The sequence below is a fragment of the Oryx dammah genome, unplaced genomic scaffold (genome assembly GCF_014754425.2).
Source record: "Oryx dammah isolate SB20612 unplaced genomic scaffold, SCBI_Odam_1.1 HiC_scaffold_21, whole genome shotgun sequence".
Taxonomy (NCBI): Eukaryota; Metazoa; Chordata; class Mammalia; order Artiodactyla; family Bovidae; genus Oryx; species Oryx dammah.
In genome coordinates, this window is record NW_024070205.1 from 74,131,671 (window position 1) to 74,143,977 (window position 12,307).

General features: G+C 40.1%; 1 protein-coding gene across 1 annotated transcript; it reads right to left on the bottom strand.

Moving 5' to 3' along the window:
• Nucleotides 1-8,332: 8,332 nt before the first annotated feature.
• On the bottom strand, nucleotides 8,333-9,703 carry LOC120879929 (nucleolar protein of 40 kDa-like). The gene has a single exon (XM_040262925.1). It carries the CDS (start codon nucleotides 9,371-9,373, stop codon nucleotides 8,879-8,881), a length of 495 nt encoding a protein of 164 aa, XP_040118859.1. The 5' UTR covers nucleotides 9,374-9,703; the 3' UTR covers nucleotides 8,333-8,878.
• Nucleotides 9,704-12,307: the final 2,604 nt, after the last annotated feature.

Consider the following 12,307-nt stretch of genomic DNA (forward strand, 5'->3'; position numbering starts at 1 on the left):
TCCTTGGAAGAAAAGTTATGACCAACCTAGATAGTATATTCAAAAGCAGAGACATTACTTTGCCGACTAAGGTCTGACTAGTCAAGGCTATGGTTTTTCCAGTGGTCACGTATGGATGTGAGAGTTGGACTGTGAAGAAGGCTGAGCACTGAAAAATTGATGCTTTTGAACTGTGGTGTTGGAGAAAACTCTTGAGAGTCCCTTGGACTGCCAGGAGATCCAACCAGTCCATTCTAAAGGAGATCAGCCCTGGGATTCTTTGGAAGGAATGATGCTGAAGCTGAAACTCCAGTACTTTGGCCACCTCATGTGAAGAGTTGACTCACTGGAGAAGACTTTGATGCTGGGAGGGATTTGGGGCAGGAGGAGAAGGGGACGACCGAGGATGAGATGGCTGGATGGCATCACGGACTCGATGGACGTGAGTCTGAGTGAACTCCGGGAGTTGGTGATGGACAGGAAGGCCTGGCGTGCTGCGATTCATGGGGTCGCAAAGAGTCGGACACGACTAAGCAACTGAACTGAAGGTGGTTTTATTTCTAGTTTCTTAAGGAATCTCCGTACTATCTTCCATAGTGACTGTATCAATTTACATTCCCACCAACAGTGCAAGAGTGTTCCCTTTTCTCCACACCCTCTCCAGCATTTATGGTTTGTAGACGTTTTGATAATGGCCATTCTCACCTGTGTGAGGTGAGATCTCATTGTAGTTTTGATTTGCATTTCTCTAATAATGAGCAATGTTGAGCATCTTTTCATGTGTTTGTTAGCCATCTGTATGTCTTCTTTGGAGAAATGTCTGTTTAGGTCTTTTTCCCACTTTTTGATTGGGTTGTTTGCTTTTCTGGTATTGAGTTGTATGAGCTGCTTGTATATTTTGGAAATTAATCCTTTGCAGTTGTTTCATTTGCTATATTTTCTCCCATTCTGAGCATTCATAAGCATTTCACCTTGCTTATAGTTTTCTTTGCTGTGCAAAAGCTTTTAAGTTTAATCCGGTCCCACTTGTTTATTTTTGTTTTTATTTCTGTTACTCTAAGAGGTGGGTCATAGAGGATCTTGCTTTATGTCATCCAGCATTCTGCCTATGTTTTCCTCTAAGAATTTTATAGTTTCTGATCTTACATTTAGGTCTTTAATCCATTTTGAGTTTATCTTTGTTTATCGTGTTAGGAAGTCTTCTAATTTCATTCTTTTACATGTAGCTGCCCAGTTTTCCCAGCACCATTTATTGAAGAGGCTGTCTTGGCCCCATTGTATATTCTTTCCTCCTTTGTCAAAAATAAGGTACTCAGAGGTGCATGAGTTTATTTCTGGGCTTTCTGTCTTGTTCCATTGGTCTTTGCTTCTGTTTTTGTGCCAGTACAATACTGTCTTGATGACTGTAGCTTTGTAGTATAACCTGAAGTCAGGAAGCTTGACTTCTTCTTTCTCAAGACCACTTCAGCTATTTGGGGTCTTTTGTGTTTCCATGTGAATTGTGAAATTTTTTGTTCTAGTTCTGTGAAAAATGCCATTGGTAATTTGACAGGGATTACATTGAATCTGTAAATTGCATTTGGTAGTATAGTCATTTTCACCATATTGATTCTTCCTACCCAGGAACATGAAATATCCCTCCATCTGTTTATGTCATATTTGATTTCCTTTAATAGTGTCTTATAATTTTCTGTGTACAGTTCTTTCATCTCCTTAGGTAAGTTTATTCCTATATATTTAATTCTTTTTGTTGCAATGGTGAATGGGATTGATTCCTTAATTGCTTTCTGATTTTTTCATTGTTAGTATATAGAAATGTGACTTCTGTGTATTGACTTTGTATCCTATAACTTTGCTAAATTCACTGATTAGCTCTATTAATTTTCTGATGCTATCTTTAGGGTTTTCTATGTACAGTATCATGTCATCTGTAAACAGTGAGAGCTTCACTTCTTTTTTGATCTGGATTCCTTTTATTTCTTTTTCTTCTCTGATTGCTGCAGATAGGACTTCCGAATTATGTTGAATAATATAATTCAAGGGTGTCGTGAAAGTGGACACCCTTGCCTTGTTTCTAATCTTAGGGGGAATGCTTTCAGTTTTTCACCATTGAGAATAATGTTTGCTGTTCAGCTCAGTTCAGTCGTTCAGTCGTGTCCGACTCTTGCGACCCCATGAATCGCAGCACGCCAGGCCTTCCTGTCCATCACCAACTCCCAGAGTTCACTCAGACTCACGTCCATTGAGTCCGTGATGCCATCCAGCCATCTCATCCTCAGTCGTCCGCTTCTCCTGCCCCCAATCCCTACCAGCATCAAAGTCTTCTCCAGTGAGTCAACTCTTCGCATGAGGTGGCCAAAGTACTGGAGTTTCAGCTTTAGCATCATTCCTTCCAAAGAAATCCCAGGGCTGATCTCCTTTAGAATGGACTGGTTGGATCTCCTGGCAGTCCAAGGGACTCTCAAGAGTTTTCTCCAACACCACAGTTCAAAAGCATCAATTTTTCAGTGCTCAGCCTTCTTCACAGTCCAACTCTCACATCCATACGTGACCACTGGAAAAACCATAGCCTTGACTAGTCAGACCTTAGTCGGCAAAGTAATGTCTCTGCTTTTGAATATACTATCTAGGTTGGTCATAACTTTTCTTCCAAGGAGTAAGCGTCTTTTAATTTCATGGCTGCAATCACCATCTGCAGTGATTTTAGAGACCCCAAAAAATAAAGTCTGACACTGTTTCCACTGTTTCCCCATTTATTTCCCACGAAGTGATGGGACAGGATGCCATGATCTTCGTTTTCTGAATGTTGAGCTTTAGGCCAACTTTTTCACTCTCCTCTTTCACTTTCATCAAGAGGCTTTTCAGTTCCTCTTCACTTTCTGCCATAAGGGTGGTGTCATCTGTATATCTGAGGTTATTGATATTTCTCCTGGCAATCTTGATTCCAGCTTGTGCTTCTTCCAGTCCAATGTTTCTCATGATGTACTCTGCATAGAAGTTAAATAAGCAGGGTGACAATATACAGCCTTGACGTACTCCTTTTCCTATTTGGAACCAGTCTGTTGTTCCATGTCCAGTTCTAACTGCTGCTTCCTGACCTGCATACAGATTTCTCAAGAGGCAGGTTAGGTGGTCTGGTATTCCCATCTCTTTCAGAATTTTCCACAGTTTATTGTGATTCACACAGTCAAAGGCTTTGGCATAGTCAATAGGCTTATCGTATATGGCCTTTAGTATGTTGAGGTCGATTCCCTCTATGCCCATTTTTTTGAGGAGTTTTAATCATAAATGGGTGCTAAATTTTGTCAAAAGCTTTTTATGCATCTATTGAGATGATCATATGGTTTTTATCTTTCAATTTGTTAATATGGTGTATTACATTGAATGATTTTCATATATTGATGAGTTCTTGCATCCCTGGAATAAACCCAATTTGATCATGGTGTATGAGCTTTTTGATGTGTTGCTGAATTCCATTTGCTAAAATTTTGTTGAGGATTTTTGCATCTATGTTCATTAGTGATATTGACCTGTAGTTTTCTTTTTGTGTGTTGTCTTTGGTTTTGGTATCAGGGTGATGATGGCCTCATAGAATGAATTTGGAAGTGTTCCTTCCTCTGCAATTTTTTGAAAGAGTTTTAGAAGTGTAGAACTTTTGCTACAAAAGCATGGGTATAAAATAGAGTATTATTAAGCAAATAATTGCAAATAAATCTTCATCTCAATGGCTTATTTCAGACTCAGAATGATTAAGACGTTAGAAAGGTACTATATTGCTTATAATATTGTCTTCTTAATATTTCTCCATGAAATGTAAAAATATTTACACTAAGTAGGATATGTAGAGACTATAAATATCCTCACAAAGTTCAGGTCTAGTTTTATGGTCAATAAGTTACACACACACACAAAAAAAAAACTATGTCATCAAAGCATATTGAATATTGTAATTCCATATAAAGGATTACATGTTTTATGATGAAAGTCCAAGTTTGAATAAACTAATAAGTGAGCATTAACAGATTCTTCTATACTTTTGAACAATTTGATCTTATCCAGTTTGTTTTCTGGAGAACTGGAGTAATAAATCAGGTGCAGAAGTTGTACTCCTACTGGTTTGATTAATTTACAAAGGGATGGTGGCCAATAACTAATGGAAGAGATTAGGAGGTATGGGTCAAGGTATAGAAAAACAAAAAGTCCTCAATGCCTAGGCTGTGGGAAGAGTTACAGGAAGCTAAACAAGAGGAATACACCCAATGGGTGTGTGTGAGTGAGAGACAGATTTTAAGAGAACTGGGAAAACATTTTTTTTCCACACTATGTTATGAATGGATTCCTTTTGGTCTTTGTCGAGACAATTCAAAAAATATCTGAATTGCTTCAAATTATTTTTTGTTTATTGAGCTGATACTTCTTGAATGCCTCTCCAAGAAAACCCTGGGTCAGTAAAGCATCCTTTATGCAGATGATATGAGAATAAAATACATAAATTTTAAAAAGTCAAACAGTTCATGAAACACTGTTGAATAAGCTTTGCTTGTGAGTCATGACAAGTATGCACTATGGCAAGGTCAAACTTGATGAATGACAAATAATGTGTCTTTAGTGATGGCAGTATAACTCTTCAAAGACTACTGTTCACCTTGTTTTGTCCCTTCAGACGTGCCACAAAGTCTCTGTTACCTACTGAAACAGATTGCTGTGCTTAGTCGCTCGGTTGTGTCCGACTCTTTGCACCCCCATGGACTGCGGGCTCCTCTGTCCTTGGGGATTCTCCAGGCAAAAATACTGGGTGTGTTGTCATGCCCTCCTCCAGGGGATCTTCACAACCCAGAGATCTAATCCAGGTCTCCCTCATTGCAGGCAGATTCTTTACTGACTGAGCCACCAGAGAAGCCCAAAGCAGATTGCTATTCATTCCTAAAATCTATTCCATCTTTCTTCTTTAGTAATTAGACCCCAGTTATAGCTGGCATGAGGTCACATGAAATTTAAAAAAAAAAAAAATACAATTCACTCTACTTGCAGTCACATATAGCCATGAGCTATGGATGTGAGAGCTGGACTGTGAAGAAGGCTGAGCACCGAAGGATTGATGCTTTTGAACTGTGGTGCTGGAGAAGACTCTTGAGAGTCCCTTGGACTGCAAGGAGATCCAACCAGTCCATTCTGAAGGAGATCAACCCTGGGATTTCTTTGGAAGGAATGATGCTAAAGCTGAAACTCCAGTACATTGGCCACCTCATGTGAAGAGTTGACTCATTGGAAAAGACTTTGATGCTGGTAGGGATTGGGGGCAGGAGGAGAAGGGGACGACTGAGGATGAGATGGCTGGATGGCATCACTGACTCGATGGATGTGAGTCAGAGTGAACTCCGGGAGTTGGTGATGGACAGGGAGGCCTGGCGTGCTGGGATTCATGGAGTCACAAAGAGTCAGACACGACTGAGTGACTGAACTGAACTAAACTATGAGATAGAATCCAGGACACTGGAGGTGAGAGTAACCTTCTGCATATGTAAGGTGCTATTATTTTGGATTTGGTGACACCTTCAGTTAAAACCAACTCTAATATGAAATACTGATGAATACAAGAAAATAAGGGTCAACTGGTGTTTGAGTGAAATGACCTAGAATTTAAATTTGGGAGGAAAAAAACATTATAATAAACTTTACTAAATTGTGCCCAGGGCTTCCCTGGTAGCTGAGTTGGTAAATAATCTGCCTGCAATGCAGGAGATGTGGGTTCTATCACTAGGTTGGGAAGATCCTCTGCAGAAGGGAATGGCAACCCATCCTACTATTCTTGCCTGGGAAACCTCATGGACAGAGAAGGCTGGCAGGCTCCAAGGGTTTGCCAGAGTTGGACACAACTTAGTGACTAAATCACCACCACCAAATTGTGCCCAGAGACTGTTTTCCATCCCATGCATAAATTCTAAAAAGGCAATGCATGAAAGAAAAAACCTAGGAAGTGAAAACTGATTGTAAACAATAAGGTAAGTGGCTTCCAGTTCAAGATAGTGGAGTAGAAGGATGTGTGCTCATCTTCTCCTGCGAGAGAACAAAAGTTGCAACTAGCTGTTCAACAACTGTTGACAGGAGGACAGTAGAACCCACCAAACAAAAACACCCCACATCCAAAGACAAAGAAGGAACAGCAACAAGACATTAGGAGGGTGCAATCTTGATAAAATCAAATCCCATACTCACTGGTGGGCAACCCAAAACTGGAAAACAATTAGACCAAAGAAGTTGTCCCACTGTTGTGAAGGTTCTGAGCCCCACATCAGGCCTTCCAGCCTGGGGATCTGACAAAGAGACTGGGAATCCCCAGGGAATCTGACCTTGAAGGCCAGCAGGATTTGATTATAGGGCTTCCACAGGACTGGGAGAAACAGAGACTTTACTCTTGGAGGGCACAAACAAAATCTTGCACACACCAAGACCCAGGGGACAGGAGCAGTGACCCCCCCCCCCCCCCCCCCCCCAGGAGACTGAACAAGATCCACCTGATAGTGTTGGAGGGTCTCCTGTGGAGGCAAGGGTCAGCAGGGTCTCACCTCAGGGTCATGGTCACTGGCGGCAGCAGTCCTGGAAGATGCCCCTTGGTGTAAGTCCTCTTGGAGTCACCATTAGCCCAGTAGACCCCAGGGCTGGGTCCCCTCAGGCCAAACAATTAACAGGGAGGGAGCACAACCCCACCCATTAGCAGGTAATTGGATTAAAGCTTTACTGAACAAGGCCCTGCTCACCAAAACAAGACCCAGTTTTTCTCACCCAGACTCTCCCATCAGGAAGGTACACAAGCCTTTTAGCCTCATCCACCAGAAAGCAGACAAAAGAAGGAAGAAGAACCACAATCCCACAATGGCTGGAACAAAAACCACATTACAGAAAATTAATCAGGATGAAAAAGCAGAGAGTTATGCCCCAGATGATGGTACAAGATAAAACCCCAGAAAAACAACTAAATGAACTGGAGATATGCAACCTTCTAGAAAAAAAATTCAGAATAATGATAGTGAGGATGATCCAGGAGCTCAGAAACAGAATGGAAAAGATGCAAGAAGTGTTTACCAAAGACCTAGAAGAACTAAAGAACAAACAGAGATGAATAATACACTGGAAGGAATCAATAGCAGAATAACTGAGGCAAAAGAACAGATAAGTGACCTGGAGGACAGAATGGTGGAAATCACAGCTGCAGAACCGAATATGGAAAAAAGAATGGAAAATAATGAAAACAACCTAGGAGACTTCTGGAACAACATTAAACACACCAACATTTGCATTATAAGGGTCCCAAAGGAGAAGAGAGGACTTGAGAACATATTTCAAGAGATATAGCTGAAAATGTCCCTAACATGGGAAAGGAAATAATCAACAAGTTCAGGAAGCACAGAGAGTCCCAGGCCGGATAAACCCAAGGAGGAACACACCAAGACACATAGTAACCAAACTGACAAAAATTAAAGACAAAGATAAAATATTAAAAGCATCAAGGGAAAAACAACAAATAACATACAAGGGAACTCGCATCAGGCTATCAGCTGATTTCTCAACAGAAACTCTACAAGCCAGAAGGGAAAGGCACAATATATTTAAAAATGATGAAAGAGAAGAAACTATAGCCAAGAATACTCTACCCATCAAGGCTCATATTCAGATTTGATGGAGAAATCAAAAGCTTTCCAGACAAGCAAAAGTTAGAGCGACTTCAGCACCATCAAACCAGCTTTACAACAAATGCTAAAGAAACTTCTCTAGGCAGAAAACACAAAAGAAGGAAAAGACCTGCACAAAATAAACCCAAAACAACTAAGAAAATGGTAATAGGATTATATGTAACAATAATTACCTTAAATGTATATGGATTAAATGTACCAACCAAAGGACATAGAATGACTGGGTGGATGAAAACGTGCATGTAAGCACTTCCACTTACCACATCACTCTACTTAACTCCCCAAACTGTATGTAATTATTTTACATTGTTAATCATGTTTCCATTGTGACTTGTGATTATAATTATGTTTTTTTTCTTGGTCTGGCTGTTGATTGTGAAAAGTTATAAAAATCTTTTACTATTGTGATTATGTAACTATTATTCACTTAATACCATTTTATCATGATTGCAACAGAAAATAATAAAATTCTATCATCAAAGAACCATTTAATAGAAAAACCTATAATCACTTTTTAAAATCCAGATGCATATCAGAATTATGTTGGAATTTTTTGAAAAATACAAATGCCCAGGTATTGCTTTTTTTCTCCAAAGCTTCAGATGTGGTTTTTTTTTTTTTTTTTTTTTTCACTGCAAACAATGTTTCTCTGGCTGTGACCACTGGCTGTCACTTCTAACATAGCAGAATCATGTTGGGGGGATGGAAAAAGTGAGCACCACTCCTTACCGTGTTCTCCCTCATACTGCCAATCTCCCTCTGCCCGTGTGCTGGATGTCACAGAGACCATCCACCAATCAGGCCAGGGTAGGCAGGCCAATAGGTAGGGGCCAATCACTCTGTTCAACTATAGCCAGACTCACCCCCACAGCAGTTCCTGTGGCTCTAGCCTGGACTCCTGTACAGGAATCTGGCTCTGGCAGTGGAGAGGGTAATACGACCTCCTGCTGAATGAAGCTGGGTGAATGAATTGGGTGAGCTGCAGGGGTAAACTTGCAAAGGGACCAAGAGTGATAAGGGAACAACTCATTCATGCAGATGCTTTTGATACCTAACTCCCAGACTTGCCTGTGGCACAAGGGGACGCCATCTCCCGTGGGAGAGAAGGTGGGAGGCCATATTCTCACTACCGAGTCTTTCTGAAAGCCAAGGCTTCAAAGCACAGGCTCCGGATTCCTTCTCTCAGCCACCCTCTCTATGCTCCATTCTCACTCCTTGTGCTTCTTCTTGTGCTTCTTCTTTTTCTTCTTCTTCTTTGCTGCCTTGCTGTCTTTTGATGTGTGCCTTGCCCTCTTGCCTGTATCACTCTCAGAGTCTGAGCTGTCAGTCAGATGACTTCCTGTCTCTATGTTTTTCTTCTTTTCCTTCTTTCTTTTTCTAGAAGAATTTCTCGTGGTGTCAGGCTTTTCAAACTCTGCTGACTTTGCCTCTTCTTTCTGCTCTTCCTCATCAGGTATCAGAGAATACTTGGTCCCACCTGGTTGCATGAAACAATCCTTTGCAAAGTGGCCTTTACAGCCACACTTCTTGCAGGTGGTGTTCAGGACGGCCTCAAGGGTGAACTTCTGCTCAGTATAATCCTGGAAGGACTGCCTCCGCCTCTCTTCTTGCTCAATGATAACATTGTTGGGATCAAGGTCCTTCCCAGTCCCTTGGTTGACCACCTTCATGGAGAGGGATACTTTTATCCTATCATTTTTCATCTCTCAGCCAATAAGCTTCACCCACACTTTGTCTCCAACATCTACTATCTCAGAGGGCTTATCCACGCGACAGGATGACATGTGAGTTCGATGGACCAGACCTTGCTTCCGACAGCCTGGGATTTTGATAAAGGCTCCATAGTCTGTGACCATAGCAACCTCTCCTTGGAAAATAGTGTAAAGAGCAGGCAAGTTCTCCATGGTCTCGAGTCTTCCTGAATTCATCCTTAATGCTCTATGGTTCCTCCATTTCTCTTCTGCTAAAGCTGACTGAAGTGTTTCGTTGTCTGCTTCTGGTCTTTCCCTCGCAGCATTGCGCGAAACACCAAAACCCCCAGATGTGTTTCTAATGAGCAGCCATGTTTAAAAACTGGACTATATGATGATCTTTTTCCTAGTTTCACTTTTTCTATTTCATATTCACTGTTCCCATTTCATTTAGTTTTCCAATTTCTCCATCTTTTTTTATTTTTTATGTTCTCAAGCCTTTATGAAGCATAATAGAAAAAAATTTGTACACACATATACAAATAGTATGTATAATATATATGTATACTTTAGAAAACTTCTGAATTGTTGCCTAGCTAAAAAATTTATAACTTTTTGATTCTACTTGTTTGATTTAGGATGAATAGAATGCCAAATTTCTAATTAAAAAAATAGATACAAAACAAGCAACAAAGATTTACTGTATAGCACAGGGAACTACAGTCAATATTTTGTAATAACCTATCATGGAAAATAACCTGAAAAATAATATATGTGTACATACATGTACAACTAAATCACCTTGCTGTGTACCTGAAACATTGTAAGTCAACTATACTTCAATAAAAATATATATATTAAGGAAAAAGAAAAGAAAAACAATAAGGTAAGTGGATTACTAATGAAGAAAACCCAAATGGATAAACAAGCTATTCCCTGAAAGCAGGTTAGGTACTTGGTGAAGGGCATTACTTTCACCATTTTTTGAGGCAAGGCCCCATTAGATCTGGAATGCTCTTCCCAAGGGTACCTATGCCTCTGAAATTATTTTACTTAATTGCAAGCAGAAACTCACCTATAGAATATAACCTAGTTTTCAAATGTGAGGTATCACATACATAACCAAAAATGGTACTTAAGTGTCTTTGGTAATTCAGAAGGGAGTTCTGAAGGGAGTTATCCTGCCCATAATGCAACTGGCTTGATGAAAATAAAAGAAGACTTTGTTTCTTGAAGTTTTTAGGAAAAAGAAAATATTACTTTCCATGAAGAGCAATGTTATCTTATTACAATCTACTCAAATTCCACAAAGGCCAGTTAAAGGAAAAAAAAGTAAGCATTTCAGAATTTCATATATTCCCATTCTCTGCTTAAATGAGTTAATATCAAATAGATGTCTCTTTTTTTATGTCAAAGAAAGGAAAATGGGGTATGAGTAAGTGTGGAGATTATCATCTACCTCCTAGTTTCCTACTCTGAGGTCCAAGAATAGGCTTCGGGAGGTCATGACCACCCCTAAACTGTATGCACAACTTATGTGTGTGAACCTCAAATGATCTAGACAATGACTGTAGGTTGTTGGTACAGAATACTTTGAGACCATATGGCATGGTAACAGGCTATTGCCAGACTGCCAGAAGTGCCAGTAGGGTCATCACCAACAAGGACAAGCTAGTGAACCAAACGCTGCCCTTCCTCATGGTGAGTCCCCAGTGAAGACCTGGAGAGATTCAAAACATGTAGTAGTTACAGCTACAGAAATAAAGTGAACAATGACCATTACCCAACACTTGGAGTACTCTACAATCAGTCATTTTCTTATCCTGATACTCTTTGAAGCTTCCACCTATTTTTAAAAGTTCCATTATTTCATTTATATGTTCTGTGTTTATTGAGCCCTCACCATCACAGATCTTGAAATCTGACAAAAACTCCACCAGTACTGAGGTGGTGAGCCACTCAGTAAGGGTGTTCATTCACCTGTTTGTAAAACAAGAAGGATCACGGACACTGCCAGCCCTCTACGATGGCTTGACTCCTGAGTAAGAGACACTTACAACAGAGCTTCCCTGGCTCAGACAAAAAATCCACCTGCATCGCAGGAGATGTGGGTTCAACCCCTGGGTCTGGAAGATCCGCTGGAGGAAACGGCAACCCACTCCAGTATCCTTGCTTGGGCAATCCCATGGACAGAAGAGCCTAGCGGGCTACAGTCCGTGGGGTCGCAGAGTCAGACATGCTAAAACTGAGCGACTAACACTAGCACAGAAGGGCTTGGAGAGATTTCCAAGGAAATTACACCCTTGACACTCTTGTCACTGTTTCTCCTCCAGATATACTGCTAAACTCTATATAGTTAGCACTTCCTCTTAATTTCAAACTAGGAGAATTCGTAATTTTAATGCTATCAGAGCTCTTGGGTTTATAGAATTTATAATTGCTTTATTGTTATTATGAATGTTTCCATTTATATCATTGCTAATGGCCCTGGAGAGTGTTCCAAGTTCCTTTATCATTAATATTTGCTATCAAAATACAACTATTATGTAAAAATGGCCTTCGTCAAGGTCATTCACAAGGGGGAAGGCATTCCCAGCAAGAAGGTATGGGGTACAGACCTGCTGTTAACTGTTTCCTTTCCAATAATAAACTCTAGAAAGAGGACAGAGACTTTCTTTTAGACATAGCATGGCAATTCAAAGGTGATCATTAAATAAAGTTAATAAATAAAGCTCTAGAATGTTGATAATGCATGGCAGTAATGATCTCATTATCAATTTGAAATGCTAATGGAACTTGATAAATGAGTTGCCAGTTAAAACCAATTGGAAATATATACACAATCTAATAATTTGAGAATAGTTTTAAAGAAGCTAGCTTTGAATACATTTTGCATGATGTTACTATTTTGTGTATTATGTGCCATATATTATCCTGCTTTGTGTG

Bases quoted from the DNA above. Each gene is read 5' to 3' on its own strand.
- LOC120879929 (XM_040262925.1), bottom strand. From the start codon at position 9,373: ATGAAAAATGATAGGATAAAAGTATCCCTCTCCATGAAGGTGGTCAAC.